The 21,708-nt window shown below is 35.9% G+C and overlaps 1 protein-coding gene across 6 annotated transcripts; it reads left to right on the forward strand.

Annotated features, from left to right (window-relative positions):
* The first annotated feature begins 571 nt into the window (after window positions 1–571).
* Window positions 572–19,809, forward strand: LOC105326427 (double-stranded RNA-specific editase 1). 6 transcript variants are annotated; one of them, XM_011426466.4, is made up of 7 exons: window positions 604–655; window positions 1,478–1,581; window positions 3,399–3,740; window positions 4,271–4,327; window positions 16,495–17,268; window positions 17,486–18,160; window positions 18,367–19,809. In XM_011426466.4, exons 3-7 carry the CDS (start codon window positions 3,542–3,544, stop codon window positions 18,885–18,887), a joined length of 2,226 nt encoding a protein of 741 aa, XP_011424768.3. In that variant the 5' UTR covers window positions 604–655; window positions 1,478–1,581; window positions 3,399–3,541; the 3' UTR covers window positions 18,888–19,809. The 6 variants fall into 6 exon arrangements, with proteins under 6 accessions (XP_011424767.3, XP_011424768.3, XP_011424770.3 ...); XM_011426465.4 differs by lacking the exon at window positions 1,478–1,581 and having other exon boundaries at window positions 572–655; XM_011426468.4 differs by lacking the exons at window positions 604–655; window positions 1,478–1,581; window positions 3,399–3,740; window positions 4,271–4,327 and adding an exon at window positions 8,343–8,500.
* The last annotated feature ends 1,899 nt before the right edge of the window (window positions 19,810–21,708 follow it).

The raw sequence follows: 21,708 nt of genomic DNA on the forward strand, positions 1-21,708 counted from the left end.
AAACTACTTCACCTAAAAATGAAAGCTGCTCGGTCTGATTTTATATCAAATTTTACATATGCTTTTGCTATGTATACCCTGGTATGTATATTAATGATAATCATAGTTTTCCGGTTAATTAAGCCACGTTTTAATGGGAAAATGGTAAACAATCAAAGGAAATAAATTTTTTTAAATGTTTTGGCAAATTATAAAAATTATTTTGAATAATCTTTCTGAAATAAACCCTATAAATCGAGTAACAAAACCAAAAGGTTCACTTTTTGTAAACCAGTCTGAGATGCATTTGTTTTATTTTATTTTGTGTTCCTGTACAGAAATTATTTTTATTCACTTTGAATATATCTATCTTTTAAAGGAGACCGATTTTGCTTGTGTACATAAGTGAAAGTCATGTCAATAACTTTTTAAAAAGATAATTGGTTATTTGGGAAATAAGTTGAATCTGTTATAGCCCCCCCCCTCCCAAAAAAAATCAACATGCAGCTTTAAGAATTATTTTGATAGCAGTTTGTAATTATTCGGACATGGTCAATTGTTTTTGCATATTCGCCTGTTTTACTATGTACGACTAACTAATGAACGAGTTAACACAAATTGAACGCGCCGCACATAAAAAAGAAAGTGAAACTCGTTTTGAAATCGGGAATGGCAGGTAAAATTACGAACGTTATTTGCTTATTGATTATTGTTTGAATTTATTTTAATATACTCTTTGATTTTTAATCAAGCTTAGTTTGTTCGGTGTCAAATAGACGCATTGCATAAAGTTATTGTGATTGTAACGCTCTTCAGTGTGTTATGCTGTTATAGATATTTTCTGTTTAATCCAACATGGCAACAACTTGTTTCGTTTTAAAAGTCTTTTGAAATTTTTTATTTCCGTGTCATTTTATGTTTTTTCTATGTCTCTAGCTTACATAATGTCAACAGAATTTTAATTCTTTATGTGTAGTCAGAATAACGAAAATATCATTTTGAATCACAGTGTTATAAAAAAAGAAAAGAACGATGTGCAGTATGTCTTGTTTTCTTTGCATACTATCTGCTTGTACAAAGTGTTTTGATAAGTATATGTTTATGCTATGACACACAGTTTACAGTCAAGAAATAAGCATACCAACTTTAATTTGAAGATTTAATTGCGAAGAACAAAAAGTTATTTATTTCCTACAGTAAAGTGGAGTAAACCATTAGTGTTTTTCTTTAAGAAACTATCCAAAACTGTTGAACATTCTAAGCAAATGTCAAACTTACTAATATCTCGAGGATTCATTTATTTCTGATGACAGTAAGCTGGCATAAGCTGACAAACACCATACAACCTGGACATTGAATAATTGTTTTGTAAATGATGAACTCTCTGAATCGAGATAAGTTCTCACTCTTCAAGTAAACAGTAATTGTTCTTGTGTCTTTTGAAATTTCTCAAATCAGAGAAGTTAATGTGTTGGGTTTGTTTCTTTTTCCCTAAAAGGCATTCCAGGCGACAGGATCTCTCTTAACTTGCATATGTTACAGAAATTATCCCGCTTGTATGAAATCTCTCTCAGCAAGCCCCCTGATGGATAGTTTGGGTTGGTGAGTTGTCATGGAAATTATTGGTCTGATGTTATATTCCATGTTTGTGAGAAATACTTCTCTCAAATCAAATCCTGCAGGTGCCCCTTTCAAGTTCATGTAGGCGGAGTCAAACAAGCCACTTGACCACATTGACAGTTGCAGGTAGATGTGGGTCTGTCACAGACAAAAGTTGACATAATGTCACTTCTATATGTATACTGTCAATGATAAAGTACACCAATAGAATTAATGTTAAAATATATTGTCATTGATAACAACACTTACCAACAAATCAATTGTTACACACTGTGTCAAATATTAACAATGAGTAACAATCGCTGACACACTAGCAAAAGCACACAGACTCACACAAAATATGAAAAATCACCACTCACAAACTCACACTGAGAGCCACACTGACAGACTCGCTAATAAACTTGTTAACAGCTTCTCATCTACCTAATACATACTGTCACTGACAGACTCTAAATGACAATCATGCTGACAAACTTGTCACCGACTCATTGATTTTGAGAAGACTTTGACTCATTTGCACTAACAATGACACTGACAAACTGAAACACACCATCACTGACAGACTTACACTGTCACTCCAAGACACACTGTCTCTGACAGACACACACTGACAGACAGACTAACAGAATGTCACTCCAAGACACACTGTCACTGACAGATTCACATGCCCTCCAATGTTACTGTCACTTGGTCAGGTAGGCTTGCTGGTCCCCTGCTTGACCTTGGAGGGAGGGGATGGTTGATATAACCTTGGGCCATGACAATAAACAACAAAGAAACAGCCACTGTGTCTGTGACAGTTTCGACATTTATTCTATTGCTCTGCTGGGCATAGAAAACTGACAAGATTATACTCTGTCCCAGTTTGTTGAGTGGAGCTGTCTTGGTTCTCACAGTGCTACAAAGTGTTTCAATCATAGCTGTGCTCTCTTGATGAACTGGTGACAGAGGGAAATCTATCTACTTTTCTAGGTCCTCAGAAAGAGCTGGACAGAATGTCAGAATTGTGTTCATTGGTTTGATCTTTGTTGCTTATCAAAAAATTGATTACCTTTCTCATGATTTTAAGTGCCTTAAAATAAAACCTATGAAAAGGACTATATATGATAAGGGCCTAAAATGGCCCCCTAAAATGAACATCATCATTTTACTGTAAATCTTTGTTTTCTTTGTACAGATATATATGTGATGTTTATACATTATGTTCATTTTGATTCAAGTGCACACAATTTAGAAATATGGTATCATGAAGACAGTCTTTTCCCGCCATTTTTGCATTTTTAGCATAAAACAGCTTGTTTTCAAGCAGTTTTTCTTTCAAAAAACATAGAGCGCACGCTTGAACAAACAACATATTTTAATCAGAGATGTAACTAGCCAAGACTAATAACTGACAAAAAAAATTTCCTTGTTCAAGCATGCGCTCTATATTTCCCCTTTGTTTATAGGTAAGAAAAATGTCAATTTTTGACTGATTTTGATTGAATTATAGAAATAGTGTCACTTCTGACGTCATATACTGCAAGTGAGTGCAAATAAATCAAATAAATAGGTGAAAAATATATTTTATATCAACTCCTCTAAAAAATAACATAACATTTTAATATTCCCGAAACACTTTAAAAATGGCGAATTATGGGGGCAAAATTCAACTCATATCATATATAGTTCTTTCATCAACTTTTAAAAGTTTGCATTATTTGGTATACTTTATAAACAATTAAGTCTCTCACTGAGGTTTGAAGGTATTAACACATTTGTTTCAACAGTCCTGTCATTATTTTTCTGACTGTATACAGGCCTTACAACAGAACTTGATGGAGCCGGGGGGTCCCAGTCCTACCCAGGAGAGGAGGAGGATGAAATCCAACCGCCCACCTCGGGCCTGGCACCTCAAGCTGAGGTGTCTCTCCCACGGACCCTCACAAACAAACACCCGGTCATGTACCTCAACGAGTTAAAACGTAACCTGACATACCAGCTGGTGTCTGAACAGGAAGTGGACAAAGAGAAACTCTACACCATGTCTGTGGTGATTGACGGGAGGGAGTTTAATGGAACAGCCAAGAGTAAGAAGCTGGCCAAGATGGAGGCGGCCAGGGTGGCTCTAGAGTCGCTGTATAATGCTGTGTATGTGCCAGGTAGGGTTGTTTATTCTACGTTATAAACTACAGATTTTAATTTCTCAGGATTTCGAAGACTAGAGTCATGAATTTCAGAATATTATTAAGGAGAAATTGTTTGTTTTCTTAATCAAGCTACATGTATTTAAATTATAAACTCTCTGCAAATTGTAAAATTAAAAGCAGTCACACTGAAATGTGGTCAGTATAATTTCCAGTTTATTCTTTCATCAATGTCACATGGTGTTAGTCAAGCTTTTTTTGGTACGTAAACATTTAACCAGAAGATATGTTGGTGGTGGATTAACAAACACAGATCCACCATTAACAACCAATCATTGATAAATATTGCATTAAAAAATTGTTTTCTTTTCTGTTGATTTACCCACATTTCTAACAGTTCTAATAATTTCTTAAAAACCTTTGACTGCTGAAAAATTGATTTTATACCAATGTGTATTTATATTAATGTAGACCAAGAAAAAGAATTTCAATTAATACATGAAAATAGATTCACAGTTATCACTTACCATGTTTTTCCTTTGTAGATCTGGAAAATCAAGTTAACCAAACTCAGGAGACAGCGGAAGTTCCTTGGGTCAAAGGTCAGTCAATGATTGACAGTCCAAATTTAAACTTAGCGGCACAAGCCAGTGTGTAGCTACATGTATTAGATAAGTGAAGTGTTTGACTAAAAGTGGTGCAATGTCACTTGATTTCCTGATCAGCATTACCTGTATTTGCAAGAGTCATTTATTGTAAGAACGACTCCTATATTGATACACACTTAATGCATTTCTTCTACTTCTACATTTAATATAAGGTTTCTTCTTGATTTTTTTCTAGGAGTTAAGATTCGTTTCAGCTCGCCTCTTTCAAAAATTGAATGTTTAATGGTTTTATCTTGATAACTTATGATTGAAGAAGAAACAGCTACATTCTACATTACATGTATCATAAAAACCAACAAAAATATCTGTATATTTAACCATTACTTGCTAAATCCATTTTTTTTCTCAAATATATTGTAACAGTTATTTACCACTGCAGTTATATTAATTCTGATTATTCCCACTCCAGGGAGTTGTATGAGGTCTTATTACATGCTGCTGTGTAAGTTGATGGGGGTGTGGGTAACTTACTTTAAGTTACTTACAATCTATAGAAATACAGAATAAAAGTTACAGGCTTACAGTACACAGTGTGAATATTGAGCTCTGTGCTAGTTTTCTTATTTCTCCTTCCTTTTCATTCTAGCGGCATTTCCAAAAATAGGCTAATTTGTGAAGGGATGCTCTACTTGTTTATTTATATTACATTTGTGTATCAACCACTAATTGAAAGAATATGATGAAAAGGAATGTATTGAACAAGATACCTTAATTTGGAATAATGAATGAAAGTTACATGCACATGTGTAGTTCATGTGAATATTCCTTTAATAAGAAAACTTATTCATTACTACAAGTATCTTCACGATATTACCGTGATAAAAGTGTAACATTACAAAGAAATTCCCTTACATGTATACCCTCCCCCTATCTTTTGAATTTCATAAAAAGCAATGGTTAGATTTGATCTTTTTTCTGGGAGTTATACCCCTTTTATTAATGCATATATTGTCATTATGTGTAATGTGGGAGCATGGGGTATCATTTCTTTCATTGAACTAATTTGAAAGTTCAAAACTCAGATTTTACCATTTATTATGATTACAGATACTACCAATAACAAAGTACATGTTCCTGGTTCATATATTTAGTTCCAGGTCATCTTGATGTCAGTCACTTATTTTTTTATGTTATGGCAAAGATTCGGGTAAAAACCAAATAAATGAGTCTTTCATTCATTTTAGAGGTAGAAAACCAATCTCAGAGAGAGAGAGAGAGAGAGAGAGAGAGAGAGAGAGAGAGAGAGAGAGAGAGAGAGGAAGGAGAGAGAGAGAGAGAGAGAGAGAGAGAGAGATGAACTTCTTATCCTACACAGGGGTGTAAATTTTATAGCACTGGAACATGGGATCCTTCATGACCTCACCGCAGCTATTTATTTCTCGTAGCTGATGTGAGATATGGGGAGAACTTTTCCTGATTTAGTGGTGGACTGGCCCAGGGGTTCTCTAGTTTGCCTAATGATGACTGTGTTGATTCTGTTGACAGGTATTGTATATATAACGGAGTTACGGATTTCCCAAGGATGGGGTTATTCTCTAATGAGAGAGAAGAAGCATTGATTTCTGTTCCCGGGCTCTGATTTAGAGGGTTGCATGTAGTCTCTGAGTTGGTATTCAGCCTGGATCTGCCCTTTCCAAGGAAATTTAAGACACAAAAATAGAATAAACTTATAAACTTCACCACTTTATTCCAAGGTCCTTAATCTTTCAACATTTAGATGATATACCAAACTTAATTGACAGTAGCATAATAATTGACTGGATAACATCATATAAATCATCAAGGTGCTATTAATGGTTGCTCACCTACCAGCACTTGGTTGTTCAGTGAGTTGTCTGGGAGGTGAGTGGTGTCTCCCACGGGCCTCCTGTCATCAGCTGGCTCAATCATATATTCTCATTTGATTAATTGTATCTCTGCATATTAGATTACCAGATTTTCTGGTGGAGATATCTGTAAAATTAACTTACTTCAGGCCCTGTCTTTAGGGGATTTCTTCCCCCCAGACTCTGAGTGATTGGTTGACTTGTCTGTCAGAGGTGACCCCTGCTTGCATGAGGCCGGCCGCAGCTACTGTAGACATCTTCATGTGAATTTCCCTCACCTAATGTCTGCCTAATGAATGTAGAATCTAGACAGAGCCCTACATCATTTATATTCATTTATAAATCACGTAGCTTGATGCCAGGCCACTGTTCATCACTGCCCACAGATTTACTTCACCCATCTTTTGTTTTCACACTGTGACATGAAAATGCAATTTAAAAGGAAATAAAAAATGAAAAGAAAAGAAAAAATGTCATAGACAATCAGTCAGGTGTATCTCTGTCCAAAATGTCTAAAATATAGTTCAATTTTCATCAGAGAGAGAGAGAGAGAGAGAGAGAGAGAGAGAGAGAGAGAGAGAGAGAGAGATGGATGTCAGAGCTATTCTAGAGATTTCAAACGTTAAAAGAAAACATGTGACTGATAAATAAATTTTATAGATATCCTCTTTAGCAATGAATAGAGCAACTCAGCCATGCCAAGCATTTAAAAGATGCACAAGATGTATTCATGTACTTTAAATCATGCAATACTCTAGAGACAACAATGGATAGACTTAAGTATTTACTTAGCTGAGGGAAAAGAAATGTTAGATACTTACTGATTTTGAGATCAAGTTAGTATAGGTCAAGGTCATAAACAAATTTAATTCCAAGTAATTCCAAGTGGTTCTTCTTGATATAATACCTTGCATCAGACAAATTTATTATTGGCAGTGCCTCATGAGTTGAACAAATAATTTTTATTATCAGAAACTCATATATATTTTGACACATGGGGATTATTATGTGTCAGAATGCATGATATGTCATATCAGCATGAGGGACCCAATATCAGTCATTGTTGTTCCACCCAGGAAGAAAAACCATTTTTATCAATAAAGAGAGCACCAAAGGAGACAAAATCTATTATTATACTTTCATGTTAAATACTGAAATCTGATTGGTTTGGACGCAGTTGGTAATCGGTTCTATTACCCTCAGCGTTAGCAACACACTTGGCAACGGGTAACACAACGAATTGTTACATGCACGTAAATTATGCGCGTACAGTTTGCCGTAGAATTCAGGTCATTTCTATATGAAAGCAGTAAAATTTTCTTTAAAATTAAGACATTCAGTATAATAAAATAATTAGTGCCTGTTTGGGAGGGTAACTGTTGAAATTGACACCCCTCGAAAACCATTGTCAACCTCCGCTTCGCGTCTTGACAATGGCTTTCTCGGGGTGTCAATTTCAACAGTTACACTCCCAAACAGGCACTATTTATATAATGGTACATGTATATTTGTAACTTAAAAGGTCAAAGACAATGTTCAAGGTCAAGGTGAATCAGTGTCTGAAACGTGTTCTTGAAGATCTATCATGAAGAATAGATAAATTGAAATCATGATTGCATAAAGAGAAAAAAATAAAGCAAGCATCAATTGATGATTTCAATCTTTGATATGATGCAGGCAACAGTGAAGTGCATTTCATGTTTGTACACTCTGTGAAGTGACTTGTAAGGAAGTCCTCAAATTGCTATAAAAATTATAATTATTAAAGATTGAAAATATCCCTTAGTAAGCAAGGGTCTTAATATATTGATAACCCAACATGGCTGGCCTAATCTGGACCTAATCCTGACAGCTGTGTTAACAGCCCCACTGTCTACAAGTATTCCCTCAATCTCTCACAAAATATCTTCATTGGTCTCAAATATAGCTGTTCTGTTCTCTTCTGTTTTAAAGTTTGGGTTTTGTCATTTTCTGACGTTCTGTTCCCTATACAATAGGGTAGAGCTCGGCTGAGTAGAGACCTGAATGCCTGGTACGTGTATTAGTTATAGAGAACTAGTAGTACTAAGCTTCTTACGGTGGTGGATTAAAAACCAGCGGTCCACCCAGCAAGGCCCGATTCACAGACATTTTAAATATCACCTTTATTGTAGCCTGCTATGGATGAGAGCATACACAGCTTAGCTGATCAGTATCAGGTCTGGCGATAGATTCCTTTGTTTTGATCAGAACTACCTCTGTCTTTTGTAACGGGAGGCTTTTCTGTTCTGTGTGATTAAAGGTAGGCTTGGTTTTTTTTCTGTGTTTTTGTTGGCTAATTACATCTAAAATTTTGACATAAAATAGAAAAAGATGAAGTCCTCAATATTTTGTTTCCGATTGTTTCTTATTACTTTCAATATATTCCTAAATGTTTGTTGTTTATAATTATGAAGGAATATTGGTTTGTATGTGTTAATTTTAGTTTAAGCTATAACCATTTTTAAATTTCCTGTACTTTTTGTTCTGAGTATAAATAAGGATATTCTCATTCTTTCATTTCATTAGATATGTAGAACTACTTAATATCACTCAATAACCGGTTATGTTGAGTGAAATGTTTGATAGACTTTACGAACATACTCCGTTGGTCTCTAGATGATCCAAATTTAATGAGATATAGGCTGTTGATGATAATCTACAAAAGTTATGATGCAAGGATGAAAGAAGCAGTTTTGATCCTTATCAATGCATGAAAAGTTTTAAAGAAGAAAACCTGCAGGTCTTCAGAAACTGATAAAACATCAATATCATAACCCCATCCAAGTCAAGTTCCAAATTTATGTTTATCATGTAATTTTAAGGTTTTAACAAGCCCGAAGTTTTCTGTTTTTTAATCCCTGGCATATAATTGATTTTCTTTCACAGCATGGTGACTTTTCAATAGGAACTGACTTTTTGGAGATATAAAATCTATATTCTGGATGTTGTCATTCTGGTATTTCATTAGATACCTGGGCAGGTATTTGAAATCGTTTTGAAGGCATCGATGGGGAAACATTCAAGTAACCCTGATTGTCACTTTGGGTGCATCTTGTTTACTGCATTCTATTGATCCAGATTTTTGTGGGCTTTTCTCACGGTATCTTCTCCCCAACTTTATTACTAGACCTTAATTGATGCTGAAGATATAATGTATCTAATTAGGGTTTTAGTAATCAAATCTTCAGTGAATCAGCTGCATTAAGCGGTTGTATAAATCTTAGCAGGCGAACTCAGAGGTGGAAGTTTACCTCAGAGCAAAAGTATGCTTAGATTTCACAGCTGGGTAGAGTTCAAATAGAATTGGCTTTCATCAAACAAAAGTATGCTCAAATTGGATTACAGGGGGAGATGACAGTGGTTGAAGAAGTTTGAACCGAGTGTTTCCTGATTCCTGATTTTATAAATTATTCCTATTTACCACCCATTGATTGATGTTTGCGAGGTTTTTTTTTCTTGCCAACCTTTTTCTCTTTATGACTTCCACTCATCGCACAGTTCTTCTTCTTTATTTTCATTTCCCCTGCTGGGACTTGAATTTCCTGAATCAGGCAAATAGCGATACCAGCATACCCCAACTCTATACCTTATCTATTGGTAACTGTCTGTTTTATTACAAAAATATTCTAGCACTGATAAATCGAGTTCCAATAGCTTCCTATCCAAAAAATATTGCCACGTTGTGTCAATCGTAAATGATATTCCTGATTGCTTATCACTTCAGGAAAGTGTGCATGAAATGTTTGGTTAAACCTTAGAAAAAAGTTATAAGCTTTTGGAAGTTGATGAGCAGCTAATATAAACACATTATAGATCAGATCATGGATTCTTAGACAAATACTTGGTATGTAGAGGTTTTACAAGAAATCAATGTCTACATGTTCTCCAGAAATTACATAGTTATCATGGCTTGGAATGTATAATTTTGTCAAGACAGAGTTGATAAATAAAAACATGGACTTGCGTAGTTGACTGTAGAATTATTAGCTGCTACGGTGACGCACTTTTATTCTGACAGCCACAAGTACGCATTGTTTGATTGTTTTGTTTCCAGGTTGGTTATCCCATAAAACCATTTTATGAAAACCCTTTATCTGGTAATCAATAGAAATGTGTATTTCATCAATTAATGTGATTACCATGCATGTAGTAATGCTGTAATACAGTTCCTGGGTAAAGGCCTGGAGAGACCCACTAATCACTTCAGATTGGATCAGAAATATAATACATTGCCATCCCAAATCGAGATTGTCTCGAGATGTTTGTCATAATTAAGCCTAGCTTTCACCTAACAATAAATTACTGGAGTAATGCACTCAGACTAGCAGGTTTCAACTCCAAGAAAATTACTCTCTGGAAACAGATCCGGTTTGGCACCTTATAATTTCCTCAGCCCCGGAAGACCAGTCTTGAGCTTCATAAATCATCACCAAGACCTTAATTAAGTTTAATTATTAATGCCGTGCAAGGTCTGGGAGAGTGTACACATATAACTCTCCTGTTTCCTGTGCGAGCCAGCAGAATGCAGAATTATCTCCAATTGTCATGATCGGAAACGTTTTCTTTTAGATTAAGGACGGTCTTTAGACTCTCAAGCATGAGAATTTTCAAAAAAGAAGAAAAAAATTACATGGTCACCGGTACATAAGTAGGATTGATAAAACTAAATACTTTTCTAAGTTTTATTAGTTTATTGAGGCTTATATTGGAAAATACATTGAATTGATTTGTATTTGATTTAGTAATTAACCAATTATAAAATTTATATTTTTATTAATTAATGTTTTTTAATAAGAAGATAATTATATATATATATATACCGGTAGAGAGTCCCGTTTAAAGTCTATTGGTATATGGTATTTTTTAGAAAGTTAACAAAGTCTGGTGGAAAATCTATATTTTGATGAAAATTGAAACAGTATACAAAGGCCTGTGTACAGAACTTGAAGAATCGAAGCCTGTGAGGAAATCTTTGATGCTTTGATGTGACGTTATAGGAGCTCAGCTGGAGGCTTATGGGAGACACCGACCGGTGTTTATAGAAGACCAGCCCTCTATCTCCTCCCAGTAACACAACCATTTAACGCTTTAAAAAGTGCATTTTTCTTTCGGAAGCTGACACAATTGACCTGCAATTCTCTGTAATCGGACAAGGCTTGAGTCAATATTGACTCTACCAATATGTGTTATCAAGCCCGGCCTTGCGTTAAAACTTTTTCTTTTCTACCCTTTATCTGTCCATATTTGTTCAGTTCAATGTAAAATAGTAGACAGCTTTGGCATTTTGCTGTTTTTCTGGCGGTAACCAAAGGCAGTGCCAGATGTGCTTACTCTACATTGGCACCACAATCGTCGGTTCGCTCTATGCACCCTTATACACACTGGTTTTTACTTCATTACCATTTCAAGGAGTCTCTTGTATTGAGTCGTGTGAATTTCAATTCAATGGTCTTTTTCACTGCAGTCAGTCTTTAGTCTTATTTTGGGTTTTCAGCTAGTGTGCATATGGTTAGGAAATTGACAGGGAATATATTGAGTTAATTTGGGTAAGTTCATATTGAAATCATTCAGTATTTGATTACAGTTAATTTGTCTCTTAACATATTCGTAGCAGTGTTGTCTTGTTATTACAAGGTCACCGAGGTTATCCCTCTCAATTATGCATGACATTTATCATACCTTACACTGTACAAACATCTTTAATTCCACATGTTTAAAACTTCACAATTTTCTATTATGATACAATGCAATTTCATTAAAAAAAAAAAATTCTTAATTTTTACACCAACCTTATTATTATTGAAATGATGGAACCTGTGTTTATTCTACTTCACCAGTTTATATACCGTACTATTTTTACTAAGCGTATGTAATGTATGTTGCTAGTTGTGCTGTCACACATACAGTAACTGTAGTTATTACATGTACCTACTATGTAAATATCACATGCAATACACACTAATTGTCTCATGCATTGGGTAAAACACAATTCTAAATGACCATATCATCGAATCAATTGTTCCATTTCTTTTCTGTTTGGAAACCATTACCAAATGAATATTTTGCTTGAAAATTCATTTCTGTAAAAAAAGAAAAGTTATGAAATACAATAATCAGCAATATATGGTTGGTCCAGCAAATGGATAATGAAATGACATAAAATGTTGAAGCATGGATATTGTGACCAATAATGCACCATTAATGAAGAAATAAAATATCTACAGCAGTTGTATGTTATGGAAAACATCATCGCCTACAGAACAAGAATTATCAGGGCACTGACTTCGGGACATATCCCTGCATGATGGAGGTGACGAATAGATTGACAACCAGCTATCTCAACACTTAGAACAAGGCCTGGGTAAAAGGCCTATATATCAGGCAAGATGCCTGCTGAATCTAACATCACTTAGCGGACACCATATTATAGCTGACCACTTATCTTGTCATCTCAGAGTCACATAAGTCTGCCCATGTACACCTAATGGTGCTGGGTCCATTAATTCTAACCCAATACAGATCTCAGAGCATTTTGTTAGCACTCTCTGGTCAATCGGTCCAAATGTTATCATTACTATCAATGCATTTCTTTGCCGTTGGAGAATCTGAATGTTTATTGAAGGATGGTGAACCCTTCATAAGGATTATCTTGTTAATTAAGAAATTTATTGATGTACATTGAATGAAATTTCTGCTTCTGCATGCACAATGTAAAAAGCTGCGCGATATTACACACTTTAATAATTAGGTTGCGGCAAGTCGAGATTCAATTTGTTGATTATTGAGTCCACCACTTACGGGTTGATCAATCTTTATTCCTTGTATAGTACAATTATATTGTGTCAGTGTGCTCAATTGATAAGAATTAACCATTAAAATGAAGCCTAATATTGGTGTAACAATTCCCCCGATCGGCCACTTTCTACTGCTGTCCCATTTATAAAGAGTCTGGTGTCCGGAATTTATGTCAGATTTTATATTGCTTCATTTCCGCTGATATGGAGGGTGGCTAAACATTTTCCCCAGTGGTCAAAATTATTAAGTTACAGATGGGGGCAATTTGTACCGTGATCAGACCAATGAAATTATCCGACAGAAAAGGTTTGTTTATTAGATAGATCGGGAAATGACTTTGTGCTGGAATTGATGGATTTCTACTGCGGATGTCCTTCAATCCAACTGACCATAGAAAAGCTGTTTGTTAGGATAAACCTGGGCAATTCCTCTGATATCAAATTAATTCAAAACATCCCCATAAAGCTGCCCATCTGCCAATAGCAATTATGTTTAATTCTGTATACTGTATAGTATAACATCTTCTTCTCAAACCTATCGTAATTAGTCAAAAATGTACACAACACCTGAGATAGATTGTACCTTCAGAATTCTAGTGAATTAGAAGATATTGATAACTTTCCTAGAACATTGAGGCAACAGCTGCTGAAACTGAAGGACATGTTTGTTCACTGGCTATACCCCCCTCCCCCACCCCACCCCCACCCCACCCCCCTCAGTTATTGATAAAACAGTTACAGCAACATCCCCCATTCCAAGTCTCTCTGCACCGGGATCTAACACTTTCAGGAAGCCCTTCTCCTCCAATCTTTGCTGTAGAAACTTATACCGGCCTTAGGAAAGCCCCCACTTTCTCTCTGCAAGGACCTGATGGCTGTGGATCTTCTTCAATTGACAAAATTTCTTCATTTCCTGTGCATCTGACTGGTGTATCAATTATTCAGCAGTGAAGACATCAGTCGGGTGATCAGGCCTGGGGGATGGTTAAGCATGGATTATCTAGGGCCTACTTCTATTATTGGGGATCAGGGGTATTCCCGGGGATTTCCAGGAAGAGCTTGGTTTTATTAAAAAGGTCAGTGAGAATTATTAATTGTATCTGATTGGGAATCTCTGGGAGAACTCTGTGTATATATTCTGTGAGATACAAGGAATGGTAGACTGAGGTGATCCTAGCAGAATGTGAAGTATTTTAGACAGCATAGTTTAATGTTGTTTTCTATTACAATAAATGATGAGGGCCTCACAGCACTGACTTTGTACACAATGTTCAGGAAATTTAATTATAAGAGACATGACTGTAGTCAGTTCAACAGCCTCATCCTGATTGCCAATTTTCACAGACATGCTTGTAATTGTAACTATTTCTTATCGTTCTGTGAATGCCTGGTCAGACAGCTTTTTCACATGCTAACTTTCATATTTATATAGATTTGTGCTCATTGATATGCTATCAGACTTTATAAGATTTTAAGTATGCTCTTATTGTGTGTAAGCTACAGTTAAGTTCATGTTTTTATGCCTGGTAAAAAAATGAGGGGTGGGGGTGGGATGACTTGTTTAGATTGTAAGTAACTGTTTCACTGGAAGTGTGCAGTTCTATTGGTTTGCCTGTCTCTTTAAAGTTTTACTTTACGTTTTTACATTTTTCCTAACGATCTTCATTGAAAAGCCAATACCGGTACCTTTTTTTTCATTACTGTTACTTTTTATCAAAACATGAGTGAATGTCAATGCAGCATAAATTCTTCCTAGAAACAATAAAGATGTTGGGCGTTACTTTTTTATTTGAAAATTTAAAGAATATAAAATCTGTATAGTTAGCCACCATGACGCCCCACTGTGGTGGTGAGGCATTTATAATGCTGCAGTTTGCATTGAGTGGCTCCGATTCCTACGGATGGGGTGCTATGGATGATCCATGCGATAATCTGTAGAGTAACCGTGTAATGATTATAATGAGTTGTCCTGTACATAGGGTAGGATTCCGTGGAGGGAAAAAATGATGGATTGTTCCCATCCTGAGCTTCTTAATAAAGTGTTAGATAAACTTGTACAGCTGTCTGTTAACACTTCACAGGGCTACAGAGGCAGAGGATCTGATTTATAACGTAAACCGAGTGTCTCGGGTCGAGAGGGGCGGTGTTGTGTGAAATCTCACTCTATAGAAGAGGGTGTCTCCTCCGGAACCTGAAGAGATGGGCCCCTTGTCAGAATGACACTGGAATTATCTCAAAGAATTGGCAGAGCTAAAAATATCAAGGATTTCATCATTTCGCATGTCGTGTCTGTAATTAAAGAATGTACTTTGCTTTGCATCTAGAACAGTCGCCTTAAGGATCTACATTAGAGTGATGATGCTTCATAATTATTTTGTTTTTTTGTAAAAAATGATTATATATAAGCATCTATCAAACACCAAGAGATGTTATTCTGTGGTTGAAAGGAGCCAATTTACTGGTACCAACCAGAATCAGCAAAACTTAATCTTTTGTTCGTTTTTCTGGTACCCAATTATCCAAAGAAGTCACGTCTTTTTCACGTTTTGAGAATTGATTTCTTCTTTCTTTTGTCGTGATGTGGAAGTGAGAAATGAGTATGAGCATAAAGATGCTGGAAAGGCGTAAAGATAATTCCGCTATGTATGTATGAAATACAGACAGCTTTAAGAAGAAGTTTGGCAGTTCTAACTGGGGAGAAATTAATATTTCATTCCCAGAAGTGTGTGGTTAATAATATTATCATCAAATTTCTTCATTCAATTCTGGGGTTGATATTAGGTTCAAAATGAAAACTGACACCATGAAAGTGATACGCTAGTGTTGTATTCATTTGGTCAGGAGACACGGGGAATCAACTTCATTTCTTATAAAAGTATTCTTCAGAAGAACAGAATATTTGAAGGAAATATGACAGAATGAAACATCTAGTTGTTGATTAGATGCCTGTGAGGATTAATTACATTGATGATTATAAAGATGTTTCCTATGTTCAGTAACTAACCATAGCTCCCAGAAGACTTTCAAGTTATATGACAATTTCTGTCTTTTGCTCCACAAGCTTAGCTGAATTTATGTCTATTCAATTTATGATTTAACTATATTTTGAAAATCACCGCTAATTTAACATGTTTAAGAAAGCAAGCTTTAATGCAGATATGCAGGGGGTATATGAGCCTTAAGCTGCTTCTGAATCAATGGAGGATTTTTACTTGCTCTCACACACTGCTTCAGATCTTATAGAATTCTGCTAAGATTTCACTGCTTCAAATCTTATAGAATTCTGCTAAGTTGCTCACAAGCAGAGTTAAAAATGTACATAAATAAGACCTCTAACTATCTTGATAGTTTTTGTTTATAAATCATTTATCTTGGGGCGATGACCACCAGAAGTGCTAATGTAATGAATTGACAGCAGGTGCTTGTCAGGGGAAATAACTCTGTAATCTTGTCATTTCAGATGAGTCTGGTATAAAAACTGAAGAGGAAGAAGGGGAAGAAGAAAAGTCAGGCATCATGCTGGGAAAACGCAAGTTTCCGGAAAATGGGACGCAGATTATTCTAAACAAGAAAAGAAAAATACAGACTGCACCAGTCGCAAAAAATGCCCTGATGCAGCTCAATGAGATCAAACCTGGGCTTGAGTTTCAGTTTGTGGCTCAGTCTGGGCCAGTTCACGCCCCAACTTTCATCATGAGTGTAGAGGTCAATGGGACAAAGTTTGAAGGTCAAGGACCCACCAAAAAAGCTGCTCGCCTGAGTGCAGCAGAGAAGGCCCTGAAGTCCTTTGTGCAATTTCCAAATGCCTCTGAGGCCCATAAAGCCTTGGGGAGGCAAGTGGTTAATGACGGGGACTTCACATCGGACAATGCAGAGGCTTCAAATGACGTTCTGTTTAATAACTTTGAAACTAATTCAGAAAACGGCACCTCATGTGAGATTTTACCCAAAGACAAAAATGGCATGAACAATTTGCCGAAGGCTAGAAAATCTGTGGTGCCGTCTGTACCAGATGGTAAGAATCCTGTCATGATTCTGAACGAACTGAGGCCCAGTCTGAAGTATGACTTTGTGAAAGAACACGGTGAAAGCCACGCCAAACATTTTGTGATGTCAGTGGTTGTGGATGGGATCAAGTTTGAAGGATCTGGTCGAAACAAGAAGCTGGCTAAATCCCGGGCCGCTCAGATGGCTCTCACCAAACTGTTCAACCTGGACTTCTCCACACATCCAGGTAATTACACTCAAAACATTTCTCCCTGTAGGAATGTAAATCAGTTCCCCACTGAAAAAATATTTTTGCAATTTGTAGATGTGGTTGAATTAAATATCATATCTGATAGGAAGATAAGCAACGTTTGTACAATCATTACAATTTTCCAAGAAAACAGATTCCATTAGATAATTTTAATCATTTAGAAATGTTAAGATGCCTGCTATGTATTTTTCAGGCACCAAACCAGTACCCAAAGAATCTCACACCAATGTACCCCAGGAGCTGGCAGACTTAGTCTCACGGCTCGTCCTGGAAAAATTCTGTGAACTGACGGACAATCTGACCTCTCCGTACGCCCGGAGGAAGGTGCTATCAGGGATCGTCATGACAACCAGTGACAACGCAGAGAATGCCACTGTGATTTCCGTCTCCACGGGAACCAAGTGTATTAATGGAGAGTACATGAGTGACCAGGGTCTAGCGGTCAACGACTGTCACGCCGAGGTCATAGGTCGAAGGTCACTGATGAGATACCTGTACTTTCAGCTAGGAAAGCACTTATCTGGGAATCGACTAGAAAAGGAGTCTTCAATATTCCAGGAAAAGGAAGGAGGTGGCTTTATGCTGAAACCCAACATTCACTTTCACCTGTACATCAGTACATCTCCGTGCGGTGACTCGAGAATTTTTTCCCCTCATGAAGCAGCTCAGGAGGTGGAGGGTGGAGATAAACATCCGAATCGTAAGGCGCGAGGACAGCTGAGGACCAAGATAGAGTCTGGGGAGGGCACAATCCCTGTAACCTCCTCGGGGGGCATACAGACATGGGACGGGATTCTGGAGGGGGAGAGGCTGCTGACCATGTCCTGTAGTGATAAGATTGCCCGCTGGAATGTCCTGGGGATCCAAGGTAAAGTGCATGTTGTATGTCATTAAACTTTAGGTGTTGGAGCTATATAAATACCTGGAAAAACTATCTGTTCTATGGTGTATGTATGTTATCAAAATTAAACAAAAAAGATTAAAAACCACAATATGTATTGTAAGAAAAGATCTTTAATATGCATATAACTTTGTGTGATGATTTTTAATTCTCTGTATTCTTATTCATTGTAGGTAGTCTCCTGAGTCACTTCATCGAGCCCGTCTACTTTGACAGCCTCATTCTTGGTAGTTTGTATCATGGAGACCATCTATCTAGGGCTGTTTATTCACGCATATCAAACATAGAAAACATCCCATCCCCCTTCCGTCACAATCAGCCATTCATGAGCGGAATCAGCAACCCGGAGAGTCGTCAGCCACGAAAAGCTCCGAACTTCGCTGTCAACTGGTGCGTGGGTGACGCGGGTCTGGAGGTAATTAACACGATGACTGGTAAGACGGAGCAGGGGGCGTCCTCACAGGTGTGTAAACAGGCCTTCTTCAAACGATTCCTACAGCTCTGTGGCAAAATCCCCACCCTCACTGGTCAGTCGGTGACTCCCCTACCCAAGGTGTACGCTGATGCTAAAGTCACAGTGATGGAGTATCAAACGGCAAAACAACAGATGTATCAAGCGTTCCAAAACGCTGGTCTAGGACGCTGGCTTAAGAAGCCTATTGAACAAGATCATTTCTTTGTATCACCGAGCTGATAAAAAGTGTGTGTGTTAGATAGTGAATCTTCCATGACCCCAAATGTTCAACATTTGTCAGACTTCATTGGGTGTTTTTCGTCATCCTGTTTGGTGTGTTCTAATTGAGAGGGTCCACTGAGACCTTGTAGTGACTCTTACAGAAGATGAGCAAGTGAGTTTTTGTGTCAGCTTGCTTCATCAAACTTTTTTATCAGACTTCAGTCATCTACCAATAAATGTCAGAAATGACCCATGTGGCCAATCCGAGCATTCTCCATTAGATTCAGCATTCCTGTTTGACAGTAGTGATTGTGGAGGCTCATCCTTTTTGCTGTAATATAAATGCTTCCGATTAATTCTGAGGTTTAAGACTTCACAGGCAGAAATTTGAGGGGGCAACTTCACAAGAAGTCGCTGTTTTTTCTTTTGAATCCTGTATCATGTTATTAGTAACTAATTCTAGAATTTATTCCATTAACTGTAAGAACTGATTATGTCCTTGAGAACTGATCACTGCATTTGATGCTCTAGGAATTATTTACTTGAGAGGAACTATTTATAGACAAACGTTAATTTTGTTTTATGTGCGAGCCAGCTGGTTCCGAGGACCTAGTTTACCACTCCAAGTTGTCTCCCCTTGATACAGAGTTTAACAATCAATATGTATTACGCGTCTGAAAATTTGTTCTATTTATATGTTTGTGTGAATGTGTATATTTATCAATTTTTCAACCTTGTGATGAGATCATTTCTACATTTTGTTGTTAGGTAATCACTATTTTTTTTACCATTTTGTGAATGTTTTAAGTATCAAATGTCATACCAAGAAGTGAATGATATTTTTTATTTGTCTACCAAAAGCAGTACATGTTTTATTAAGATGTTGAGAATGCAATTGAAGTAAGAAAAAGTGATTATGAAAATAAAAAATGATATTTAACCTGGTGCGTTTGTATATACATGGTAACTAAACAAGCACCTTTTCTACAAAATGTTTACATAACTGGAGGGAGGGTTGTGGTGCCTTATCATATCTCTTATAGGCAGTACTGAAACACCTGTCAGATATTAGATTGGATTTTATGCAGTCTTATTTCTTGGTTTTCAAATCATTTTGATAAAATGATCTATGAAAATATATGTAAACTAGTAAATTAATCCAGAGTGCATAATAATAATTGAAAGTATATGTATGAACAAACATCCAAAATATTTAAAACATAGGTCTGACAGCAAATTAAGATGTCCATTAATGTTAAATGTGTATGGAAAAATCTAAAATGAATGATACAAATTCTAAAAGGTCAAAATCTATGAGGCGCTGTTTTAATATTTTTGAGGTATTTTCTGATATCAAAAAATAAATATTTGATATCAATAGTTCAAATTATTGATTGAATTTCTGATATCAAAAAATGATTTTCTGATATCACAAAATCGAATTTTTTTATATCTAAAATGAATCTTATTTTCTGATATCAAGAATTCGATTTTCTGGTATTAAAAAATCATTTTCTGATATCAGAAATTCGATTTCTTGATATCAAAAAATCTCATTTTCTGATATCAGAAAATACCTCAAAAATATTAAAAAGTCGCCCCATAAAAATCTAAATATAGGATACCGTAGCTTATTAATTTGTACATTAACATGCCTCATATTTATCTAGGATATCTTAAAAATATGTTGTGTGAGTGTTTATAAGGTGCCCGTTAATATTTGTTTAATTAGCTCTTTGAATAAGCTAACTACTGTTAACAAGCACATTACGTTCACCACATCTGGGAGAAGTGTTTAATACGGATCAAATATATAATAAAGTAGGTTATTGTATTGGAACTTCTAATTTGTTTTTTATCAAGATCAAAGCCTTCCGGAATAGATTACATGTGTATTTTATGATGTGGATCGCCGTTCTGCGTTACCCCCTCGTATGAAAAAAAAATCGGTCAGGATTAAATTATTCTTATAGTATTTCCCATCAGTAAAAAAAAAAGAAACGATCTTTTTTTGTGAAGTGAATTTTTGAATATGAATATTTTCCTGCGGAATGTGTTAAACTCAAAGGAGTATATTCTACAACAACTCATTCATCGCAAAATTAAATTGACAAAAGACAAATGAAATGAAAAGAAAAATCTCCCCCAAAAAACAGCGATGTTGTAATGCACATTCGGTACATAGAATTACCGAAATACCCGGGATTTACCGAAATACCCGGTGAAAACACCGAAATACCCTTCAAAAACACCAAAAAGCCCAATTATTACGCCAAAAAGAGTGTATGTTTAGTATTGTATATAGATAGTTATTGTATATAAAGTTAATTTAAAAAAAAAAATCAACCGATTTTCGTGGTAATTGATTAAAATGCAATTCTTCCAAGAAAGACAACTCTTTCATTAAATTTTCAAATTATTATAAGATATTAAAAAATAAAAGCTGATAAACTGTTATTTTTAATTCTTAGTTATTTTATTCTGGAAATAAAATTTCACACCTCTTTTCGAGTGAAAAGCAATTCATGCAAGAATTATCGTTCTTAACCCAATGTCTACACATGTTAAAAATAGCTATTTATGTTAAAATACTTACATTATCAAACTGAAAATTGGGGAAATACATTTAAACACTTAGATTCAAACTATGATGTTAAATATTTGTGCTCAAATGAGGCATTTTGGTGTTTTTGAAGGGTATTTCGGTGTTTTCATCAGGCATTTCGGTAAATCACGGGTATTTCGGTAAATCTAGTTACCCATGCACATTGATAGATCGAATCTTCCATTTGTATTCCTGATGGATACCACTCGTGTAATGATGCAATAAATGATTGAT

The sequence above is a fragment of the Magallana gigas genome, chromosome 5 (assembly GCF_963853765.1).
Source record: "Magallana gigas chromosome 5, xbMagGiga1.1, whole genome shotgun sequence".
NCBI lineage: Eukaryota > Metazoa > Mollusca > Bivalvia > Ostreida > Ostreidae > Magallana > Magallana gigas.